Raw genomic sequence first — 25,932 nt, forward strand, 5'->3', positions numbered from 1 at the left:
TACCAAATGCACACCACAATGGCAACCACCCCATATGAAACTAGGCTGCGATTCTCAGACCTTGCCACCCGGCTAGGGTGACTCCAAGAACCTACCAAGCTCACATGACGATGGCTATCCCAAAACAGACCAAGGCATCGGTTTAGAGTACTGACAACCCTGCCAGCATGACTCTCCTCACCTACCAAGAACCATTAAGGCGATAGACCACATATACCACATACATACTTTTGAATTTTTATTTTTTTTCCTTCCTTTTTTTTTCTTCTCTTTTTTTCTTTTTTTTTTCATCATTTTTCAAAAGCAATGATTTGAAAACCCTCCCCAGGCTCATCATGAAAATCGAGACTATTATGGTCATTATAACCCAGGAATAAGGGAGAAAAGTTCCTTCCACTAGAGTTCTTGAGCACTTCCAAGCTGTTACCTACCATTAAAGAGAAAAAATATAGTCAATGCAGCACATGCCTAGTCAAGATGAATGTGGTAATGACCAATTTCTACTACAGAGCTCAGCAAGAAACTCATAGAATTAGTATCCTTGACTAATAAACCCCAAATCTTTCCAAAAGAAAGAATCATATAAGTCAAGTACCAAGCAATTGCAACTGGATTAACACAACTCACAATCCCCATTATCACACACACCATGCAAGTGATACCAAAAAAAAAAAACCAAATATATTGGAGAAAATACACCTGTGGTACACTGCATATCCTCTGAGTAGCAAAAAATTGCATGTCCAGAAACAATCTTCAATACTATGATATCATTGTTCCCAAGTTACTCCCCCATCTCCTTGCACCTAGCAATGCAAAAATACAAAGAAAATACCATATCTGCACATATTAACCATTCAACAATTAGCTTACAACTTCCAAGAAACATAATGTACCTAAAATTAAAAACATACAAACACAAAAAACCAATCCATATGCAAACCAAAACAAACAACAAAAACACATAACAAATCACACAAACAAAACAATTGTTTCTTTTTAAAGTTTTTTTTTTTGAAATAAATAACAAGAAAAACAAAACTAATTAACATCATGGGACTCAGAAAAAACGGTGCAAAAACTCACAGGCGCATTCACCACACCAAAAGGCAAAAGTTCAGGTGTCACCCCATGGCCCTCTGTCTCGTTCAAAAGTACAGCTCTCGAAACAAAACTACTCTCTCTAGGTAGAAGTATCCGATACAAGCCATGAGGGAGGCCAAAGCCCAAACCCTCATCCTTATCCTCCTCATCAAGATAGTCTACCACAACATCTTCAGGGTGAAAAGAATCATCCGAAGAATCATCGGACGCATCGGTTAAGGTGTCCACATCTGAACCAAAAATCTCTGGCGCAGTAACGGCCAAAGATTGGGCCATGCGACCAAAGTTGCTCTCGGCAATTGGAAGAGATTCCCCGACAGCCAACCACCGAAACAACCACTCCAACTCATCAACCCAATCAGGGTCTACAACTAATGCTAAAATACCATCCCACCCAAACCAAACCACATAAGGATGAAGAAAATAAAACAAAGCATTGAGAGAAAACTCCATACCACTTGTATACCACCTGTATGAAAGAAAATCGAATCGATCGCACCAAAACCTGATAAACCCACCAGTCCCATCAAAACAACGTAAAATAATAAAGAGCAAAACTCATGTGAAAAATATACAATGAACCAACTTGACCCACGTAATTACCAACTTAAACAAAATAATGTTTTACTCTAAGACCATTAACACGAAAAGGAGCTATTACAGCATCAGGGTCTTGGACAATCAAAGAACCATTATTAAAGGCCTCTAACACCTTGAAAGGGCCTAACCACCTCATTTGTAATTTGCCAGGAAACTTATAATATCGATTGTCATAGACTAAAACCTGATCATTCTTTTGAAACTCCCTCACCTTAATGTGACGATCGTGCCAAGCCTTTCGTCTATGTTGCATCGCCTGAACATTTTGCAGAGCCGTTAAACGTATCTCATCCAACCTCACCAAGGCCAGTAATCGAGCCTCTAAAGATTCCTTCTCACCTAGTCGAGATTCCAAGGCAATGCGTAATGTGGGTATTTTCTTCTCTATTGGGAAAATTGCTTTTGTACCATACACTAGAGTGAAAGGTGTATTTTGAGTCGTAACCTTAAATGTGGTACAGTATGCCCACAAAGCCTCAAACAATCGCTCATCCCAATCGCGTCGATTTTCCGATACTGTCTTATCGTTCCCAGTATTCGATTGGTCACCTCCACTTGACCATTAGCTCGAGGATAATACGGAGTGGATTTCCGATGCTTGATTTTGTAAAGTTCCGTTAATTCCGTAATGGTCTCATTTAAAAAATAAGAACCACGATCACTTACCAACTCCAACGGACAACCAAAACGAGTAATGATATTTTCATATAAAAATTTGGCGACATCCAATGCTCTATCCGTTTTCAAAGGTTTAGCTTCAACCCACTTGGTCACATAATCCGTGCACACAAGAATGTATCGATTGGATCGATAACGAGTGGGTGGATCAATCGGACCCACAAAATCAATTCTCCATTTCTCAAAAGATTTTAAAGCCAAGATTGGATTTAAAGGGATCGCAAATTGTGGTGTGGGTCGACCAACCCGTTGACACTTATCACAACGTTTACAATGCTCAAAAGAGTCTTTATAAACAGTTGGCCACCAATACCCTGCTACCTAGCAATACATTGCGAGCGGTTAATTCCCCCGCAAAATGACCTCCACATGGCTCATCATGAAGTGCACGTAAGATAGAAGGTATCTCATCCTCTCGCACACAACGGTTTGAATGTACCCTTTAACTACTCTTCTTCGGAAGGATGTACCCTTTGAATATCAGGAGGCTTTTGATACGATCAAAGATCGATTGATAAAAGCACCAGTTTTGATACCCCCAGATTGGTCTAAACCTTTTCATATTCATGCAGACGCTTCACACACAGCTGTAGGAGCAGTTCTTTGTCAAGCAGACGATAAGATTTAGACCATCCGATTTATTATGCGAGTCGCAATTTGACAGAGACAGAGAGATATTACACTACAACGGAGAAGGAATGTTTATCCTTCTATCTTACGTGCACTTCATGATGAGCCATGTGGAGGTCATTTTGCGGGGGAATTAACCGCTCGCAAAGTATTGCTAGCAGGGTATTGATGGCCAACTGTTTATAAAGACTCTTTTGAGCATTGTAAACGTTGTAATAAGTGTCAACGGGTTGGTTGACCCACACCACAATTTGCAACCCCTTTAAATCCAATCTTGGCCTTAAAACCTTTTGAGAAATGGGGAATTGATTTTGTGGGTCCGATTGATCCACCCACTCGTTATCCATCCAATCGATACATTCTTGTGTGCACGGATTATGTGACCAAGTGGGTTGAAGCTAAACCTTTGAAAACGGATAGGGCATTGGATGTCGCCAAATTTTTATATGAAAATATCATTACTCGTTTTGGTTGTCCGTTGGAGTTGGTGAGTGATCGTGGTTCTTATTTTTTAAATGAGACCATTACGGAATTAACGGAACTTTACAAAATCCACTCCGTATTATGCTCGAGCTAATGGTCAAGTGGAGGTGACCAATCGAATACTGGGAACGATTTTAACCAAGACAGTATCGGAAAATCGACGCGATTGGGATGAGCGATTGTTTGAGGCTTTGTGGGCATACCGTACCACATTTAAGGTTACGACTCAAAATACACCTTTTACACTAGTATATGGTACAGAAGCAATTTTCCCAATAGAGAAGAAAATACCCACATTACGCGTTGCCTTGGAATCTCGACTAGGTGAGAAGGAATCTTTAGAGGCTCGATTACTGGCCTTGGTGAGGTTGGATGAGATACGTTTAATGGCTCTGCAAAATGTTGAGGCGATGCAACATAGACGAAAGGCTTGGCACGATCGTCACATTAAGGTGAGGTAGTTTCAAAAGAATGATCAGGTTTTAGTCTATGACAATAGATATTATAAGTTTCCTGGCAAATTACAAATGAGGTGGTTAGGCTCTTTCAAGGTGTTAGAGGCCTTTAATAATGGTTCTTTGATTGTCCAAGATCCTGATGCTGTAATAGCTCCTTTTCGTGTTAATGGTCTTAGGGTGAAACATTATTTTGTTTAAGTTGGTAATTACGTGGGTCAAGTTGGTTCATTGTATATTTTTCACATGAGTTTTGCTCTTTATTATTTTGTGTTGTTTTGATGGGATTGGTGGGTTTATCAGGTTTTGGTGCGATTGATTCAATTTTCTTTCATACAGGTGGTATACAGGTGGTATGGAGTTTTCTCTCAATGCTTTGTTTTATTTTCTTCATCCTTATGTGGTTTGGTTTGGGTGGGATGGTATTTTAGCATTAGTTGTAGACCCTGATTGGGTTGATGAGTTAGAGTGGTTGTTTCAGTGGTTGGCTGCCGGGGAATCTCTTCCAATTGTCGAGAGCGACTTTGGTTGCATGGCCCAATCTTTGGCCGTTATTGCGCCAGAGATTTTTGGTTCAGGTGTGGACACCTTAACCAATGCGTCCGATGATTCCTTTAATTTTCTGATGAAATATGGCTTGAGGTTGTAAAAGGAACAAATGATGAGGAAGATTGAGGGATTTTGTTCTTTGAAATTCATGTAGAACTATGCCTATACAATCGATCAAGAACGAAGGGTTATCTATATAGATGCGTCTTTGAAGGAATGCATAACTCTGAAGATGATAAAAGTGAATAGATAGGAAATCTCAAGTACTATTTAATACTAATAGTACTATTTATAGTACTATTTATGGTAGACTATCTTTATGAGGAGGATAAGAATGAGGGTTTGGGCTTTGGCCTCCCTCATGGCTTGTATCGGATACTTCTACCTAGAGAGAGTAGTTTTGTTTCGAGAGCTGTACTTTTGAACGAGACAGAGGGCCATGGGGTGACACCTCAACTTTTGCCTTTTGGTGTAGTGAATGCGCCTGTGAGTTTTCGCACCGTTTTTTCTGAGTCCCATGATGTCAATTAGTTTTGCTTTTCTTGTTATTTATTTCAAAACAAAAAACTTTAAAAAGAAACAATTGTTTTGTTTGTGTGATTTGTTATGTGTTTTTGTAGTTTGTTTTGGTTTGCATGTGGATTGGTTTTTTGTGTTTGTTTGTTTTCAATTTTAGGTACATTATGTTTCTTGGAAGTTGTAAGCTAATTGTTTCAATGGTTAGTATGTGCAGATATGGTATTTTCTTTGTATTTTTGCATTGCTAGGTGCAAGGAGATGGGGGAGTAACTTGGGAACAATGATATCATAGTATTGAAGATTGTTTCTGGACATGCAATTTTTGCTACTCAGAGAATATGCAGTGTTCCACAGGTGTATTTTCTCCAATATATTTGGTTTTTTTTTTTTGGTATCACTTGCATGGTGTGTGTGATAATGGGGATTGTGAGTTGTGTTAATCCAGTTGCAATTGCTTGGTACTTGACTTATATGATTCTTTCTTTTGGAAAGATTTGGGGTTTATTAGTCAAGGATACTAATTCTATGAGTTTCTTGCTGAGCTCTGTAGTAGAAATTCGTCATTACCACATTCATCTTAACTAGGCATGTACTGCATTGACTATATTTTTTCTCTTTAATGGTAGGTAACAGCTTGGAAGTGCTTAAGAACTCTAGTGGAAGGAACTTTTCTCCCTTATTCCTAGGTTATAATGACCATAATAGTCTCGATTTTCATGATGAGCCTGGGAAGGGTTTTCAAATCATTGCCTTTAAAAAATGATGAAAAAAAAAAAAGAAAAAAAGAGGAAGGAAGAAAAATAAAAATTCAAATGTATGTATGTGGTATATGTGGTCTATCGCCTTAATGGTTCTTGGTAGGTGAGGAGAGTCATGCTGGCAGGGTTGTCAGTACTCTAAACCGATGCCTTGGGCTGTTTTGGGATAGCCATCGTCATGTGAGCTTGGTAGGTTCTTAGAGTCAACCTAGCCGGGTGGCAAGGTCTGAGAATCGCAGCCTAACTTCATATGGGGTGGTTGCCATTGTGGTGTGCATTTGGTTTTTTTTTTTTTTTTTAATCAAGCAAAAAAAAAAAATGAAACGAGAAAGGCATGGTTCTGATATAAGTGAATTTCAATCAGGCAATGACTTCCATGGTTAGTTGTGCTACTATTGTCTTTATGAAATATAGAAGTGAGTGGAAGGTAGTTTTCCTAGAGTTTTGTAGTTATGGATGGGTTGTTTCCTATTTGTTAAAGTGGAAATATTATAGACATAGTGAGGATGTTGTGGTAGTTGCTAATTTTTACTGTTTCTTGGGATTTGATGTTTGCTTAATTTGGTTTATCTATTGGTTAGTGTTATATAAGTTCTGGTAGTGGTGTTTGCAACTTGGATTTTCATTCACTCATTTATGTGTGCTGATGTGAAGGTGTTGACGGTTTGTTTTTGTTTTTGTTTGTTTGTTTGGTACGGTATAACTCTAGCGTACGGTTGGTGATTGTTTCAGAGTGATGAAGTGGAGATGTGATGCTAGGCAGTGATGGTGAAGAAGTTAAGTGTGGGGGAAGCTATAAAGTGAAGTCGCTGCTGTGTTCGCGAGGACGCTCACATTTCAGTGTGGGGGGAATGATGACCCCTAGATCGAAGCCATTTTTAGCAATTTTTAGGGTTTAAATAGGGTCAACTATGGTTATTTCACTATCTAAGGAGAAGGATCAATGAACCAGTGCTTCCCTGAATGACCAAAAATCCTCACTTGACTAAGCGTGGTATCTCGGATGATCCTCTCCATGCTACATCTCCTCAATCTCCCTCCAGGCATGATAGAATAGATGATACAATCTGTGGCCTCCTGGCCTGGGAGAGCAATGACCTACAGAGGTATGCCTATCCTTGAAAAAACTCCCAGCCATCTCGGATGATAATCTCCATGAAAGGTCCTGGAGAGCCACTCATGCGGTATAGCTGCATCAATCTGATCAATACGTATGCGAGAGCCCCTAGGATGCTGAATAAATTCAGCTCTCGGATCGACCAGAAGACTCTTAAAGGTCTTCCAAGCAACTTTGTATGCACATCTCTCCCATCCTGATCATTGCATGTAACGAGATGCACCAAGTGGCCGACCGGCCTCATCCCTAATGAACTCGTTCCACATAATAGGTTGTCGGTCAGCCTCATCCAAAGACCTAGGAAGCCCCTCTCAGGCTCCATCGCTCGATCCTCCCGCTCCTCCATGCTCTGACAATGGCTGCAATAAGAGGGGAAGATGGTGCCTTGATATCAGCCTCTGTGAACAAAAACCGTGTGCTGGGCAGCCAATCTCTCTTGACACACGGGGTGTACATCTTGAAATCCGAGATAAGAAAAAATCCTTCCAAGGCTCAGTTCCTAGTTGGAAACCTCTGACCGCAAGTTTGCAAGGCAACGCCCTGCACTGAACATCCGAATCAATAATATTTAGTCCCCCCTCTCGTCCTGGTTGAATAACTGTGAGCCAAGCTACCGTGGCACATGTGTCTGTGGTGCCATACAAACCCGACCAAAGAAAATTGTGGATCAACCTCCGCAATTGACCAATGTACGCATGAGAGAAGCACCAACAAGAGGCAATAAACCAAAGCTGAGGCAAGCAATAGCTGATTAACCACCAATGCTCTAGAGGCTAACTTCAATGTCATGGAGCTCCAATGAAGAAGCTTCTTCTGAATACTCATGAGTACCGGAGAAAACTGTTGTGTAAGAGGAATATCAATGCCAACTTGGCATCCCAAATATCTAGCAGTGCATCCTCTACTGATCCAAGTAAAATCAAGGTCTGCACCCGAAGCAGTTCTCGGCAAGTCGCTTATTAATAAGAGACCGTGCTGCAAAATAAAACTCTTCCAATACCATCCGAAAGGAACATAAACATATGTGTGAGGCATCCAAAAACAGGGTTGTGATATCAGCTAACTTAGAGTCAACTAGATCCTTCTGACTACGAAGAGACAACCTCAATCTAGAAATACCAATAGTGGAGCGGAGGAAGATGCTCATGGCCTTTGCAACTATGATATATAATAATGGTGCTAAGGGGCATCCTTGCCGTACTGAGCGAGAGATTTGAAATCGCTCTCCTCTATCTTCACAAGCAAGCACACTACTGTGGGCATCATGATACATGCATGAAACTCCCTTGATCCATCTTTGAGAGAAACCCATATGGCTAAAAGTACCCTCAAGGAAGTCCCAATCCACTCTATCATAATCCTTCAAGAAATCCAAAAGCAGAAGGGCTAAAGGCTGATTTCTCACTTTGGTCCATTCCACGACGTTCCAAAATAAGAAAATGTTATCAAAGATGCTCCTTCTGTGTAAGAATCCATTCTGAGGATCATGAATGACATCCTGCAAAATTGGCTGCAGTCTAATGCTCATTGCACTCTTAGGGATAAGCAAGATAAACCCCTCAGTGAGAGAAATATGTGCATGAGATCTTGGATGACCGCATTTGTCAGCTATGCTACCAGGAGGCAGAGACAGAGGAGCAGTACATTTGCCAATGTACAGTCTATTATGAGATCGGAGGGAGATATCACTGCCTCTTCCGAGAGGGTTTTGGGCCGTTACGCAGGGTCATGGAGTTTGAGGATCAGAGCCTGGGATTGTTCCTACTTGAGCTCAGGAGACACAGTGAGACCCTCTTGGCAGATAGGAGACCGAGCCATGATGTACCTAGACAAAGGACGCTGACAGATTTCCTCGGCACCAACACCAGCGACCCAGCCCACACACCTCCTGACACCTCCTCCAGTGGGCATAGAACGTGTCCCACATCTCCTGGAGAGCCAATGTGATCTCTGTCCCAATCTCATCCCAAAAAGTAATGAAAAAAATAGGGGAGAGACCATCCTCCTCTCGACACTTACCATGAAGAGCATGACTTAACTCCTGCATAGAAAAAGGCACATCTAGAATGACACACATCTCCTCGGTAATCAAATGTGGCAATGCACTACAAACCTTAACTAATGCTCCTAATGTTACTTGGGCCTAATCGACATCCTTTGCTCTTGACTATCCCAAGAAGATCCCTTGCTTTGAGCTGACCTTAGCTTCGAACTGCCCTTGGCTCTCCCCTAACGTAGGATGAACCCTTGCCCTAAACTGCCTCATTGCAAACATGATCCGTTGATACGAATATCACATCCAAAAGCCTTTTACATATATAACTAAGACATGCGATCATGGTTTGTTAATTGAAGAAAGAAAGAAAGTAATATTAATGTCTTCAAGAGATTCAGTGGGTCTATGAGACCAAAAGTAGTACAACAAGTTCTCATTGAATGTTGAACCATGGAAAAGATTAAAATACTAAAACTCAAAAGAAACATGATCACGTGGTTACATGTCGAGTACAATACAAGGTAGAGCTCATGTCAATATGAGTGCAAGTGGTAGTATCGAGAGGGGAGTCAGGGTTTTCATTTTCAGATTCTCCCTCCACTACCTATGCGAAACGTACCTCCATCTCTAAAGGAGGTCCTTGACCATGAGATCTGGACGTTTCTACTCTGAGTCCTTATCAGGATTGTCTCATGGAACATTCAGGGCCTTGGGGGCTTTTTTTCGCGTCGGCGGAAACAAATTGTCAGAAATCAGCTTCATTGTGCAGTCACAGGTGGACCTATGGATGTATTGCTCTTGCAAGAGCATAAACTAGATGCTGGTCAGTGTGGGAGATCAGGCAAGCTTCTCTCGGGACACACCTTTTGGTCACCAGCTATTGGTACCAAAGGCGGTGTCTGTATCTCTGTTTCAATTTTGGTCTTGCTTTGCATCATTGGACATGGTGTCATTTTGCTTGCGAGAGCGCAGTGGATCCTTCTTATGCAAGGTACTACACGCATTGGTTTTCTCAACCTCTATGCTCCTAACCATAGAAGTGAGAGGACTGTCTTTCGCAAATCTCTCACTACGTTGATGCCTCTTGCCAACCATTGGATTATTGGTGGGGATTTTAACATGGTTGAGATGCCAATGGATAAAAGAGGTGGACATAAGGGCTTGGTGCATCCTCTTGAAAGAGCGTCTTGGGAGAGTTTTATACTCTCCATTCATGGTAGAGATTGTTAGCATGAGGTGACATTTCGAGGAGACAATCCACTCTTCTTTATTCATGGTCTAACAGGAGAAGAGATGCAAGATGTATTTGTGCACGCTTAGACAGATTTTATGTGGATAATTGGGTGCTCGACAAAGGGGGGCATACTTTTATTGTTGTAGGCACCTCTAAATCAGATCATTGCCCAGTGGTTTTATGCATTAGAGATCTCAGTCACCATGGATCAGCACCCCATCCCTTATCATTTTTTTTCAGATGCAGAGCTATCATGTCATATGCTTGATATTTCGAGATCTCATTATTTCTCGCAAGCCTTGCAAAGCTTGGCCTCTGCTCTCTATGATATTAGTGACTTTTATCACACATGTGCCCCTTCTAAGAGACAAGAGACCTTGGATTTAGAAAGGGCTATTAGACGTAGACTCGCTGCCTTACAGAAAGAGCACGAGATCCTCATGCTCAATGGGTTGCAGCTTCTTTATGTACTGTTAGGGCAGAACTCCACTCTCTTGCGCAGCGTGCGGTGTACCATTACCATGCCCAGGAATCCTTTTGCACCCAAATGGGTGGCAGATGCAACAAACATTTATTTGCTACTCACGGCCCATCTCATACCAAAGATAGTGTCAGGCAATTGCAAGGATCACATGGCACTCTTCACTAAGGTCCTCTTATGGTTAGACAAATTGCCACTGATTTCCATCACTAGCTTCTTAGTGTTGAGTTGCACTCTGATTTGAGAGACACGGCACAGTCGAAGGTTCGGAATGCATTGCCACATTTGATGACTATGGAGATGCGTGCCATTCTCGATGCCCCTTTTTCTATGTAGGAGTTTAGTCATGCTCTTCATGCCTTACCTCATGGTAAGTGTCCAAGGGAGGATGGCCTCTCCCCTGTTTTTTTCATTACTTTTCAAGATGAGATTAGGATTGAGATCACATCAGCTCTCCAAGAGATGTAGGACAAAGGTTCTATGCCTTCTTCTCTCACTAAGCGGCTTATCTATCTTATCCCTAAGAGCGGGGATAAGACATTGATTGGCGAGTGGAGACCTATCCATAGTCACAGGGGACGTGGGGGACGGACCCCTGGGATGCGCGGGAACGGAACCGGCCAGGGGACGGCCAGGGGACGTGTGAGCCCACGCTGCAACAAGGGGACGGCGATTCCGGGACGGCGGGACGTGAGGGACAGAGCTGGATGGGACGGTCAGCAGACCGTTGCGCAGTGTGCCGTTGCGCCCTGTAGCCGTTGGGCGCCTAGCCGTTGAGCAGCCCTCCCCACTTGGCCCATGGCTATAAGAAGAGCCCCCATTGGCAAGGCTCAAGCAACTTGCAAGGCTCCTGGCAAGCTCAAGCCTCAACGCTCCTCAACTTTCAAGGCTCAAGTGGAAAGCTCATTGGCAATTTGGCTCAACACTCCTCAACTTTCAAGGCTCAAGACTCGAGTGGGCATTGGGCAACCCGGCAAGGCTCTAGCTCTCCTCAACCCTCAACTTTCAAGGCTCAAGTGGCATTGGGACCTTGGGTAAGTTGTAATTTCAAGTTCACTTGTAGTCTTGTTGCTCTCCTACACTCACCTCTTGCTCTAACCTCTCCATTGGCAAGCCTCTCCTACATCTCTCTCCTACTCTCGAGTCTCACCTCCATTGCTCAAGGCTCAAGTGACAAGCCTCTCCTACACTCACGGTCTCACCTCCTCTTGCTTTAGCCTCTCCTACATCTCTCTCCTACTCTCACCTCCATTGCTCAAGGCTCAAGCCTCTCCTACATCTCTCTCCTACACTCACAGTCTCACCTCCTCTTGCTTTAGCCTCTCCTACATCTCTCTCCTACACTCACCTCCATTGCTCAAGCCTCCTTGGCACTTGCCTCCACGGCATCTTCATCGCACAATCCCCTGCACCATCACCGTGTCATTTTGCATGGCACATTGCTTAAATAATCTCTTTAAGGATATTGGGGACTTGCCATGGATCCGGCCTATCATCCAAGTGGGCAACCAAATAGCGACATTTGTCACAAACCATTTGTTCCTACGCCATAAATTCTCCAAAAATCTAGCCGTCAGCTCCTAAAATACTCAGATACGAAGTTTGCCTACAACTTCTTGATGCTCCACCGATTGAAAGAGTGTAGTGGTGCATTGAGACAGTTGTTCATTAGTGACGAGTTCACTTCTTCACCATTGGCTTCCGCTGAGAAAGGAGCTCTATGCAAGGAAAAAGCAGAGAGCCCTGATATTTGGGAAAAAGTGAAGTGCATTGATGCTATGGTTCAACCTATTGTCCACTTGATGAGGCTTGTGGATAGTATGAAGCCATGCATCGGCAAGGTATATGAGGCTATGGACAGCATGATAGAGAAGCTGAGGGATTTGGAGCCAGATGAGGACAGGTACGAGGAGATCCGTGCCCTATGTGTGCGTAGGTGGAACTCCTACTCCTCTCCTTTGCATGCAGCAGCCTATGTGGTGGACCCTGAGTTTCAGGGTAAAGGGCAAGAAAGTGACGCAGAATTGAGCAAGCTATGGAGACTTGTCTTGACTCGACTTGTGCCTGACCCAAATGTTAGGCGGAAGATCCGTGACGAGTTGTCCAGGTATAGGAGCTTTCAGGGCTCTTATGGAGACATGGATGCATAGGATGGACATGGATGCACAAGATGATCGCTTCAAAGTTGGGGCTGCTTTGTGGTGGGAAGATTTTGGTTCGGATGGACCTGAGCTTCAGCATCTAGCCATCCGCATTCTCAGCCAGGCAGTGAGTTCATCTTGCCTAGAGCAACTTTGGAGCTCATACAGTCATATTGCATCGAAGAAGAGGAACCGTCTTGGGGTGGAACGGGCAAATGATCTAGTCTTTGTGAGTGCAAACTTGCGAATGCTTTGCAAGAGTGCAACTGCAAAGGCTGATGCATTTACCGAGTGGGAGATGTCTCAAGATGATGAGGATTTGGAGGAGCAAGTGGAGGACATCTCTATGGAGCCTGCTGGCATTGCAGGGACCCAAGGCCAGCACTTCACATGCCCCTTGAGGCTTTTTGACATATGTACTACTCTAGTGATAGTCTCTTTTTTGTATGCCACTTACGTGGTTAGGGCGGCCTAGGCCTTTGCCCTTGTCTTTTGCTTTAGCCTTTGGCGACTGGGTCCTGGGTGCCCGATCTCCTTTTTTGTAACACCCATTTTCTTGCTAGTATGACTTACTATTGATGCTTTGGAAGTGTAAAGTGACTTTGTTTTAGTATTGTTAAGTTTCTTAAATGAGTGCTAAATTAAAATTGCATATTTTGTATGTCGTCCCATGCTATCCCCCGTTCCCCGTCCCAGTTCCCAGGAATCCCCGTCCCCGTCCCCGTTCCTTTACGTTCCCCATTCCCATTCCCCGTCCCATGTTACTATGGACCTATCACCTTAGTTGGGACTAAAAATAAGATTCTTGCTAAGGCAGTGAGCATCAGATTGCAACCAATTTTGTAGGATGAAATTCATGATACTCAGAATGGATTCTTACACAGAAGGAGCATCTTTGACAACATTTTCTTATTTTGGGAGGTCGTGGAATGGCCAAAGCGAGCAATCAGCCCTTAGCCATTCTGCTCTTGGATTTTGAGAAGGCCTATGATAAAGTGGATTGGGATTTCCTTGAGGGTACTCTTAGCCATATGGGTTTCTCTCAAAGATGGATCAAGGGAGTTTCATGCATGTAGTGTGCTCTCTTGCAATGATGGAGGAGAGCGGTTTCAGATTTCTCGCGCAGTACGGCAAAGTTGCCCTTGAGCCCCATTATTATGTATCATAGTTGCAGAGGTCATGGGAATCTTCCTCCAATCCACTGTTGGTATGCCTATCCTCGAAGAGACTCCCAGCCAACTCGGATGATAGTCTCCATGAAAGGTCCCAGAGAGCCACTCAAAGTAAAACCAAGCTTTGCACCCCAAGCAACTCTCGGTGAGTGACTAATCCAAAAACCAACAGATTTGTGCCAATTAATGAGTGCCCCTACTGCCAAACAAAACTCTTCCAGTGCTACTCGGAAGGAACGTAAGCATCTGTGTGAGGCCTCCAAGAACATGGCTGTGTCATTAGCTTACTCAGAGTCAACCAGCTCCTCTTGACTACAAAGAGGCAACCTCAATCCATTATTCTATCATGCCTGGAGGGAGATCGAGGAGATGTAGCATGGAGGGGATCATCCCAAATACTAGGCTTAGTCCAATGAGTATTGTTGGTCGTTCTGGGAAGCATTGGTTCATTGACCCTTCTCCTCAGATAGGGACTCATGGCTCTTGGTGTTTGTGGCTATATGGTGGGGCAGTCCTATCAGATATCTTCAGTGGGATCCACGAGAGTGAGAGTGGATTGATGCCTTCGATCCATTGAAAAGCCTTCCCTTTTTCAGTTTCACGGTCCGGAATGCCAAGCTTCTCCTCACTCGACAAATGCATAGGATCCCTACTCTCAAGCCTCATTGGGAGAGTTATGATCTCTCTCCAGCGATACACTGCAAATATTGGCATAGGCTTTGGCATTCATACAGAAGGAGTCAGATGTCTCATTTCTTTTGGTTATTTTTACATGGTGGTCTTCCCACCAATCAGTGGAGTCCGATCTTCAGTGTAGCACCTACCTACCCGAGATGTGCGGCAAATTTTGAGACTGTATAGCATTGTTTATGGGAATGCAGCATTGCACAACAGATTTGGGGTTTTATAGCCCAACTTATGGGAAAATTGAGTGGCCGCGCCATGCATGTGACTTGGGCTTGGCTCTCCCAGTCCGGTCGGTAGCTTCTTACAAGGGCAATGGTACAGACTGCTATTTTCATTCGTAGTGGTATTGCCCAGCATGGTTTGTTGCAGGATGTCCCTCACTCTGATTATACACCCCCCAGACAGTGGATTGACACCAGTTAGGAGATCGTTACCAGTATTACAGCATGGCAGATCTTGAGAGCTAGATGCACGGAGGCTATTGAGGGTGTCCAGATCTTTGGGTCTCAGTGCATTAGTATTATATGGGGTGATATCATCCATACTCTCATGGCTACTTGGGCTCGTATTCAAGGGTCCTCTTGTTCCGCGCAAGCAAAGCGCGTTATATTTATGCGGGAGGAATTTTCTTTTCCTCTAGTCCAAGAGGTCTCTCATGGTATCATGATGCTCCTCAGTGGTTGAAAATCACCTTACATATTGGGGTGATTCTATTCTATTCCAGGTTATAGCTATGATTGTTGAATGCCTTTTTCATACTTAATAGAAGTCTCTTTCTTGAAAAAATAAAATAAAATTGTTGAGTCTAATGGATTACCTCACTCGTCTCTTCTCTTCAATATCCACAGTAATTGCATGTCTAAGTTATGTATGTAAGAGGTTTTTATATGTGATGATTGAGGTTAGGATGAGACAAAGTGAAGAAATGAAGTTGAAAAGTACAAGGCCCGATGACATGGAATTGTTTCCTAGACTTGATAAACTCTTAAATTGTGTAATATTTTACTTACAATCACATAAAAGTTGTCACCGACATCGCCCTGTTTAATGACTTCCATTCCAAGATCAACTCTAATATCTTGAAATGCATCGATGATCTCATCCCTAAGTGCAGCATCCAAATCTCCAAACAGGAAATGTTTGCTGTGTGGGCACGAAACTTTTGTGTTAAATGTCACCTTTTTACCCCAAATATCTGATCTTGCAAGAGAGCTTAGTAAAAGGTAAGATTAGTGGAAAGCTTAGAACAAATAAAACAATTCACTGAGAAAGAATTTCTATACACCAAAATCCCCTTCACCTCAATATATTTTGAAGACGTTCTTTGGTGGACTGAGTTTTGGGGAACACTATATGGGCCGCATCATCAATATTTTCCAGAGCCGTTTCTCTGCACATTAGAGAAAACTGCATCTTCAAATTGGCACGCACGTATGCAAAACTGGACACCTGGCGATGTCCCCATTGTAACAGTATTGTACACCCTTATCAATTGATTCATCCAGGGTTCCCATCTTATTAGGATCTAAAAGACAAAGGAGATATTCCAAATTTCTGTTGGGACACCCTTATCAATTGATTAATACAGGGTTCCCATCTTATTAAGATCTAAACGACGAAGGAGATATTCAAAATTTCTGTTGGGACAGCTACGTATGCAAAACTGGACACCTGGCGATGTCCCCATTGTAACAGTATTGTACACCCTTATCAATTGATTAATCCAGGGTTCCCATATTATTAAGATCTAAAAGACAAAGGAGATATTCCAAATTTCTGTTGGGACAGATACTGAAGTTTAATCTATCTTGAATGGGAACTCTTTATCAAAAAAACATCTGGTTAGTCTGATACCGGATCTTCTCCCGCCGTTGCTTTCGAAGTACTCCTTCAACAGCAAATTTCCAAGTGTTTGAATACCTCCTCTTCCCTTGCTTCGAGTCATCCCTGTAGACAAGCATATGCAGGCGTGTTAGGTTCTCCCTTGTGTAAAAGCATGTAATTCTAATATTATATACTTGCTTTTAGAACAAACTTCAATTTAAGTTCTTCTGGGCTGGTCAGTTCCAATGTCTAGGGAGTTAAGGTACTTTTGATTGTAATGGGTTGTTCCCATGGGGACCAAGTGTTTTCTTAAGGCTGTAAGATCACATAGTCCTAGGTACCTGAAAAGGCATAGAGGCCTGAAGGTCATGAACGTAGTTTTTTTTTGGAAAGGATGGGACACAATCATGAAAATGATTGTACAAATGTATGTACTTTAAAAGTTCTGGGGTTGAATGAAATTAGGGGTGTTGCTCAGTAAGATGGCTGGCTTTCCCTTTCCTTCACCCCTGCTTAATCCCGTTAATCACAGTGTTGTTGCACTAATCTAGTTTTTCCTTGACATTTTTTGGTGATGATGAGCAAGCTTTGGTTATGGGTAGAGAAGCTCCCATGGGAGCTTGCCTCTTTTCCTTTTCTCTCTCTCTCTCTCTCTCATATATATTTCTTTCTCTCTCTCTCTCTCTCGGACCAACATTGCCTAGGGCTCTTCCTGCTCGAGCTCTGCAGACACAAGGTCACTTTCTTGTGAGAGCTTCGGCCCCAACACCCTGACCCCTCCCTCGCCAACCAACCATCACCAGCTTCTTCTAGACCCAAGAGGAGGACACCCATACAATGGATCCCGTGGACCCACCTCGGGCTACCTCGCTCGAGAGGAGTTAACTCAGTCCGGGCCTCCGCATTCCAACATACCCGATGCCCTTGAGACCCCTGACATCTTCCACAATCCCCTCATCAGCTCCAAATCCAGGACATGCTCCATCGCCACCACCATCAAGCTACCTTAAACCTTTCCACGTGACGTAGGTGATGGAGACCTCTTGACCGCCCCATGCTTGATATTTTGGAAAGTGGTATACCATCTAATGGGGACTGATGCTCCTCTCATGTTTCATGTTCCTAGTATTCCATGATGAGATTTCCATGGAAATTATTGTATCACTTTGGTCCCATAGGCCCATTGGGTCTTTAGAAGCGTAAACACAAAAAGTTTCAGCCCGGAAACGTTTCATCTCAAAACGGGGCAAGAAATGCTGAAACGTTTCACCCCTCGACAAGTGCTTAGTGAAACGCTCAACCGAAATGGCTATACACACACACACCCCCATCATACATACATACACACATAAACATCCACACACACACACACACACACACACATATACACACTTTTTTTTTTAGTAAGGATATATTACTAGTGGAAAACCTCAATGTGAGGTGAAACCCCACAAGGAAATATGCGTTGTACAATGATGAGCCCTAAAATGACCCACACTAGAGTTCCTCAAAAACAGTCAAGGAAAAGAGAGAGCCCGCAAATCAATATCCTGGCTCGCATAGCAGCAATGCAGTGTCTGCCGCAAGGAGAGCCTGAAGAAGGAGAAGATGTCTGACATATGTTGTCCGAACATGAATCGGTTCCGACTCGTCCAAATTGTCCTCAGAGCCTAGAATCGTACCCAAGAGAAGAACGCAGCATAAGGCCGAAGCGCAATTGTCAGCACTCCAAATATCCAAAATTGTTTTCCAAAAAAGTGTGCGGGAAATCTAAGGCGCAAGCAAGCTGAAACCCTGTCTAGGAGCAGTCTGGAATGTGGAAAGGACCAAAGAAGGTGCAACACCATCTCAGTCTGTGTACCACAACGATGGCATGACGAGGCACAGATACGCCGTGAGTGCAGAAGCACATCCACTAGGAGAACTCCAAGCATGCATCTCCAAAGGAACGAGCACAACACACACATATACACACACGCTTTTTTTTAGTAAGGATATATTACTAGTGGGAAACCTCAGTGTGAGGTGAAAACCCACAAGGAAATATGCGCTGCACAATGATGAGCCCTAAAATGACCCATACTACCCTCAAAAATAGTCAAAGAAAAGAGAGAGTCTGTGAATCAACATCGTGGCTCGCATAACAACAATGCAGTGTCTGTCGTAAAGGAGAGCCTGAAGAAGGAAAAAGTGTCTGACATATGTTGTCCGAACATGAATCGGATCCGACTCATCCAAATTGTCCTCACAGCCTAGAATCGTACCCAAGAGAAGAACGCAGCAACTATCAGCACTCCATATATCCAAATTGTTTTCCAAAAAAGTGTGCAGGAAATCTAAGGCGCAAGCAAGCTGAAACCCTGTCCAGGAGCAGTCTGGAATGTAGACAAGGCCAAAGAAGGTGCAACACCGTCTCAGTCTGTGAGTGACGAGGCATAGATACGCCGTGAGTGCAGAAGCACATCCACTAGGAGAACTCCAAGCATGCATCTCCAAAGGAACGAGCACAACACACACATATATACACACTTTTTTTTTTAGTAAGCATATATTACTAGTGGAAACCTCAGTGTGACGTGAAAACCCACAAGGAAATATGTGCTGTACAATGATGAGCCCTAACATGACCCATACTACCCTCAAAAATAGTCAAAGAAAAGAGAGAGTCTGCGAATCAACATCCTGGCTCGCATAACAACAATGCAGTGTCTGTCGTAAGGAGAGCCTGAAGAAGGAGAAGGTGTCTGACATATGTTGTCCGAACATGAATCGGTTCCGACTCGTCCAAATTGTCCTCAGAGCCTTGAATCATACCCAAGAGAAGAACGCAGCATAAGGCCGAAGCGCAACTGTCAGCACTCCAAATATCCAAAATTGTTTTCCAAAAAAGTGTGCAGGAAATCTAAGGCGCAAGCAAGCTGAAACCCTGTCCAGGAGCAGTCTGGAATGTGGACAAGACCAAAGAAGGTGCAACACCATCTCAGTCTGTGCACCACAACGGCGGCATGATGAGGCACAAATATGCCGTGAGTGTAGAAGCACATCCACTAAGAGAACTCCAAGCATGCATCTCCAAAGATACAAGCATTCTTTCAATGGCAAACAGCTCCTCCAGATCCCTCTTCTACATTTCCTCTACCATGGTAATGGTTTTTGTAAGTTCCAAAGATCATTACATACATGCATAATCCATGGTGGTGGCTATAGCCTCACATTTAAATTCTTAGTAGACAAAGGATTGACACCAGTTGGGAGATTATTGCCAGTATTATAGCATGGCAGATCTAGAGAGCTAGATGCATGGAGGCTATTGAGGGTGTCTAGATTTTTGGGTCTCAATGCATTAGTACTATATGGGGTGATATCATCCACACTCTTATGGCTACTTGGGCTCGCATTTAGGGGCCCTCTCGTTCTGTGCAGGCAAAGCATGTGATATTTATGCGGGAATGGGACCATGGCATCTTCTTTTCCTCTAGTACCACAGGTCTTACATGGCATCATGATGCTCCTCAGTGGTTGAAATCACCTTACATATTGTGGTGATTCTATTCTCTTCCGGCTCTTATAGCTGTGATTGTTGTATGTTTTTCTCATGCTTAATAGAAGTCTCTTTCTGGAAAAAAAAAAAAGGCACCCCTAAAGCTTTCCAGTCAGCCAGGTGGTCATGCATACAAAGCGGTGGTATTGGTGCAAAGGGGAACAGTAACTCATATATCTCACGCCATAAAGGTCTGTATTGCATACCCAATCCAAAACTACGTCGAGCCATAGGGAAGGACTTGATGTTTCCAAATTGCTCCTACACACACACACACTTTTTTTTTTTTTTTTGCAATATCCAGTGCAGTATATTTATATGCTCATAAATTTACGAGATGGGAAGTCTCCGAAGCGGAGAGTATCCCAAATGTTAGAAACATAAAGAGAAAAGCTCTAAACAAGAAGCATCTATATCACCCTCATGGCAGGCATCATATAAGGATTGCCGCAATGAGGCTCTGAAGGATTCATATGACTGGTGATTCTGCCGACCCAAGTATGCCAAATTATGCTCACTCCAAATTGTCCAAAGAGCCCAATATCTCACCCAAGAGAGAAATAGTAAGTATTGGGACAAGGACCGCATATATCTGCCAAAAAGCCAGAAATGTTTCCCAAATCTGTGACTCCGGAAACGGAGCCGAAGAAAATCTGAAATTCTCCTGAGGAGGATCCTGAAATTCTCCTGAGGAGGATCCTGGAACAAGGGCAGTGCCAAAGCAGATGAAGAACAGTCTTTGAGGGAGCCTGACATCTTAGACATGTGGAAGGTGCAATGTGACGTTTAGCAAGTATGACCCCCACTGACAATGTGCCTGTCAAACATCTCCAAAGAAAAAGTCTTTGTTTCAATGGCATTTTACACTTCCACAACATCTGGAGATTCTTCCGCCACCATGAGAGGGGCTTCCTTATATGCCACAGAGAATTAGCATGTTGATGAATCCATGGGGCAAGCTTAAGAAGCCTGTAGGCTTTGATGGAGGTTAAGGCAAGAAGGGGAATAGGATGAATGCATGTAGTAGATGGCTGCAATTGCCAATCCATAAGCCTGTCTGTGTCAGCCACGGGTGGAATAGGTAAAAAGGGATGCAGTAAATCAGCAATTTTGTTCCATATATGTTGGAAATAAGTGCTCACTAGGAGTACTTTTAGTCTTGGTCATCTCAGTGTATGCCACGTGGCACCTCTATAATTGTCCCATAAGTCACTCTACTCTATCTTGTACTTCTCACCTATATATTGTGGGTGTCACATCAATGAAAGCATCAATCTTGTGTCTTGTCTACACTCATCTCAAGGTAACTCTTTGTCTTTCATTTTTGTTCTTGTTTCATTTCTAGTCTGCTCTTGCTTTCATATTTTCTACATGGTATCAGAGCCATGGTTTTAGGGTTTCCCTGTTTTTCCTCTGAGCTTTCGCCATTCTCTCCAAGCTGTCCCACTCAATTCAGCGCAGCCCTGTGTTGCCCGCCATATCTTCAGGCCGCCGCTTAGCTGGGTGCTGCCCCCCCCGGCTCTTGGTAGTCGACCTGCTGCTATAGCAACCCGCCGGCCTGAACTTGCTGTCCGCCCTGTTCAGGCTCATACAGCTCTACCGTTCTCTCTCTGGGAGCTACTGCCCGTCATATTGGAACTGCTACAGCCCACTGTACTGTTGCTGCTTTGGCTGCCTTCTTCATCAACTCAAGAGTGCGCATCATCGAGAAACAGCTGCAGTTCAACTTTCCTCCTGTTAACGAGCTATTTGCTGCATTCAGTTCTGCCATCGTTTCCTCTTGAAGAGTTTACAAGGTACTGTGCATTGTATCCTTCAGTTTGCTGGTCAGTCCATCCTCATATCTGCAAACTGCTAGTTCTTCATGCTTCGATGGGCTGTCACATGCTATGGCCTTGACAAGTCGTGAGAGAGCCGGCTTCTAAAAACAGTTTGGATCTCTTCTTTCATTCATTTCTGCAATCTTGTAAGGGAATAGACACTGCCCTTGCATTTTAGCAAGAGGTAAGACCTTCCCACATGGCCTCTTCTACTCATTCTCTCATGTCTATCGACAAATTCAATGGGTCCAACTTTCATACTTGGCAAATCAAAATCAAGTGCCATCTTATGAAAGAAAGTCTTTGGGATGTTGTTCACCATGTTGCTCCCGAAGATTCCGACATTGAGCAAGTTATCACTATGCTCCCACTGCCAAGAATGACAAAGCCTATGCTATCATCTTGCTCGGTCTTGGAGATGATTACATTCATCACATCTCCGACATACAGTCTGCTTCTCGAGCATGGATCACTTTGGATACCCTTTTTGGACCCCGCTCTAAAAACTCTAAGATTGCACTTATGATCTCATTCTTTGATCTATATATGCAGGAGGGAGCTACTATAGCCTCTCATGTCAATTATTTTCGCAGTCTTATGGTTCAACTTGCATCAGTGAAGTCTCCCATCTCCGAAGATATTGCTATTGCTGTGCTTCTCAAAAGCTTACCTGACACCTATGCTACTCTTGTCACTACCTTCAAGTATCACAATAATCCTACTCTTGAAGGTATCATCAATGCTCTCCAAGAAGAGGAAAGAACTCAACAACAAAAAACTGACACTGCATTTTTAGCAAAGAAAGGAAGTTCTAAGGTAAGAAAGCCTTGCACCCATTGTGGAAAAACTAATCATATGGAGAAGGACTGCTTCAAGGCCCATCCATGCACCATTTGTGGCCGTGATAATCACCGGGAGAAGGACTGCTATTCTAAAACCTCTACATCAGCCCCTGCATCTACCTCAGCCCATGTTGCTGCAGCATCTACATCAGCAGATCTTGCTGTTCATTCCTATGATGAGGAGTGGGCTTTCTGATTACTTCATCTTTCTTGTCTACCACTTTGACCACCGATGATGTAGGTCAAGGGGTTCTATGTCTTACTCATTCTGCTTTAGGACCTCTCTCTTGTCCCTACTCGAGAGGCAGAGATTGCCCTTGAGGAGGGGATGTCTTCAAGGTCCATCTGTTTGTCTACAGTCAGTCTTCTGTCTATCTAGTCTTGTCTGTCTGTCTATCTGTTGTCTGTCTATCTGTCTATCAATCTGACTGTGTCTTGTTTTAGATCCATCTTGTCCCTATCCTTGTGGACCCATATGAGGATATCACTTGAGGAGGGGTGTCTCAGGATCTTTGTCTGTCATGTCTTGTCTCTCAGTCTATAGGTCTTTATGTCTATCTTCTAGTCTTGTCTTTCTGTCTTTCTCCTAGTGTCCACTTAAGGAGGGTGTTGGAAATAAGTGCTCACTAGGAGTACTTTTAGTCTTGGTCATCTCAGTGTATGCCACGTGGCACCTCTATAATTGTCCCATAAGTCACTCTACTCTATCTTGTACTTCTCACCTATATATTGTGGGTGTCACATCAATGAAAGCATCAATCTTGTGTCTTGTCTACACTCATCTCAAGGTAACTCTTTGTCTTTCATTTTTGTTCTTGTTTCATTTCTAGTCTGCTCTTGCTTTCATATTTTCTACAATATCAACCTATGATGCATTCCCAATGCATAGGAAGCAGTGGCCCGGGGAAAGCATAAGACATATCCCCGATCATCTACCACATCATGTATGTATCTAATTCCCAATTTCATAAGATTGTATGCCCAAACAGGTTCCTGCAAAGCAAGTGGAGTGTCAAAGATGGCACTCCAATGAATACTTTCTTTCCTCATCGAGTTTGTCTCCAAGCAATTATCAGGAGCCCATTTGACCTTAGAGAGAACTTGTTTCCAGTCAAGTATGAGGGCAGTAGAGAAAGGACAACCAGGTATCCTCCCTACAAATCTCCCAATCACAACCTCCCAATGATCCGTAATCCAATGACCATAAGCACAAGTCCTCATATTGACACACATGGATGCTAACATACAAGTCCATGGCTACTGTTGACGGAAGAAAGTATGCAACATTGTAGCCTTCCTTGCAAGTACATGATATTTTATATTGAGGACATTAAGTCCACCATGCATCCTTGGGGAGCACACCATTCCCATCTTCATCAGTCTCAATGCTTTCACAGCAGTTTTTGTCTTCCATAATATCTCCATAGCTTGAGACATAAAAGCTGAAATATCCCTGGAGGACCAATGCAGCAAGGGCAAATAGAACTGGACATAGGACATCACAATGGATTGTACTATTCTGAGCCTGACATGAAGAGGCCAAGTAGAAATCTTCCAGTATTCCAGTTTATGTTGAAGTCTTTGGAAAATCCATTTTAACTGCTGCTTTCTGGTGATATGTCATCCTATGGGATATCCCAAATGCCTGACAATATCTCTGGAATGCACCACCTGACCCGGCCAAAGAATAGAATGCCAGTCACATTGTTTTAGGGGGAGTAATTTAGATTTGTCAAAATTGACATGCAATCCCGCTGCCAACCCATATAAAGAAAGAGTGGCCATAAGCATGCGAAGTTCCTGAGGAGAATTCTGTGGCATGAAGAAGGAATCATCGCCATATGCTTGTGCCAAAAAAGATGTAGCTCCTGGGATTTTGAGACCAGTCATCTGTCCTGTGTTTGTAAGATGATCAAGATACATCAAAAGAGGATGGGTCACAATGGCATAGAAGAGAGCACTGAGAGGGCGGCCTTGTCTAACTGATCGACCCAATATCCATGACCGAGACAGATGACGCCCAAGAATGCACTGAGCAGTAGAGTCAGAATAAAGCCAGTAAACAGCATTTGCCATCTTGGGACCAAAGCCCAACTTTGTCATGATCTGAGAGATGAAATCCCATTGAACATTGTCAAATGCCTTAGCAATATCCACCTGCAATATAAGCACATCTTGATGCGAATACTTAGCATATTCAATTGCAGTCAAGACATTGGATATATTGTCATGGATTTGTCTTCGCGGCACAAAACCATACTGATGAGGCACACACACACACTTTTTTTTTATAGTGGAATCATAAGTATATTAGATTTACAAGATGACTATCCAAAGTAGATAGTCCCAAAGTACATCAACTGAAGATGTCAATATAAGACATATATACATCATGATCTATTTGATCGATGGCTCCCCTCTTTCTTTTCCACAGGCTGCTGCACATTATGGCTTGGGACCTCATTATCGTCGTCTTTGGCGTGATATAATTCAGATGCTTCAGCCTTTTTTGCCGATTCCACTGTTGGAAATTCGAGATCGCCTGCAGGATTGGACTATCTCCTCTTTTGATTCTTCATGCCATCCCTTGAGGCTATCTGATATTACAGTTGCTGGTCTGTATAAACATTTGTTGCCATTGCCTTGGGTTTCTGAACGGGCAAATCTCTTCTGGCATATGCATCGGTCATCTTGGTGGTGGAAAAGACGATTGCGATCTCTTTGGCAGTCGAAGCTTCCTCTTCGACAACAGCTCTTTTTATGGCGCGTTCTTTTGGCTGTTATTCCCTTAGGACAGTTTCTGGCACGCAGACATATATCCTCATCCACTTGCCGTAGATGCTCTGCTTCCAGGGAGACAGTCATTCATATTTTTTGGAGCTGTCCTTCTTCTCATCAGTTTTTTCTTCCTCTCATTCAGCTTCTGCGGGCTAGATTTCCAAATATGATATTTGGAAAGTTTTTCTGGCTATTTGGTCTTCATTTGCCCAGACCAGAGTTCTCTCTTTTCTTCTCATGGGTGCGCTACTGGGCTTTATGGACACTATGGAAAGTTCGCAACCATGCAGTTTTTGGTGATGCGGTTTTTTCTGCTTTTTCTTTTTTTCGGTACTCCCTGCATCAATCTTTCTTCGATTGCATGCAATGACATCTGCCACAGAGGTAACACCCTTTGAGTGGAGAAAATATGAACGCCGGGGTTCTTGCACCGCCAGGGGAACTGAAAATGCTTTGGACCAGTGGATGCTCTCAGTGCGGAGAGAGTTGCCTTGTAAGGAGCCGCGACCATTCCATTTTAAAT

General features: G+C 43.3%; 1 protein-coding gene and 1 pseudogene across 6 annotated transcripts in view; one reads left to right on the forward strand and one right to left on the reverse strand.

The window, feature by feature from the left end:
- Positions 1–25,932, reverse strand: part of LOC147637513 (uncharacterized) — a 183,833-nt gene that overhangs the window by 118,433 nt on the left and 39,468 nt on the right. For 4 of the 6 annotated variants that reach the window (XR_015266050.1, XM_086799298.1, XM_086799297.1 and 1 more), the window contains 3 exons: positions 16,459–16,551; positions 15,905–15,994; positions 15,615–15,747 (listed from right to left, as the gene is read on the reverse strand). Coding sequence is in view for 3 of the 6 variants with exons in the window: in XM_086799298.1 (XP_086655424.1) it covers positions 15,615–15,747; positions 15,905–15,994; positions 16,459–16,551 (316 nt within the window). In the remaining 3 variants the exon portion in view is untranslated. Of the gene's footprint in view, positions 1–15,614; positions 15,748–15,904; positions 15,995–16,458; positions 16,552–25,932 lie in introns of those variants that run through there. The other 2 variants (XM_086799300.1, XM_086799299.1) reach the window with 1 other exon arrangement.
- On the forward strand, positions 12,378–13,288 carry LOC147637514 (uncharacterized; annotated as a pseudogene).

This window comes from Cibotium barometz, chromosome 6 (assembly GCF_041138505.1).
Source record: "Cibotium barometz isolate CiBa-2024 chromosome 6, ASM4113850v1, whole genome shotgun sequence".
In the NCBI taxonomy this organism is placed as follows: Eukaryota; Viridiplantae; Streptophyta; class Polypodiopsida; order Cyatheales; family Cibotiaceae; genus Cibotium; species Cibotium barometz.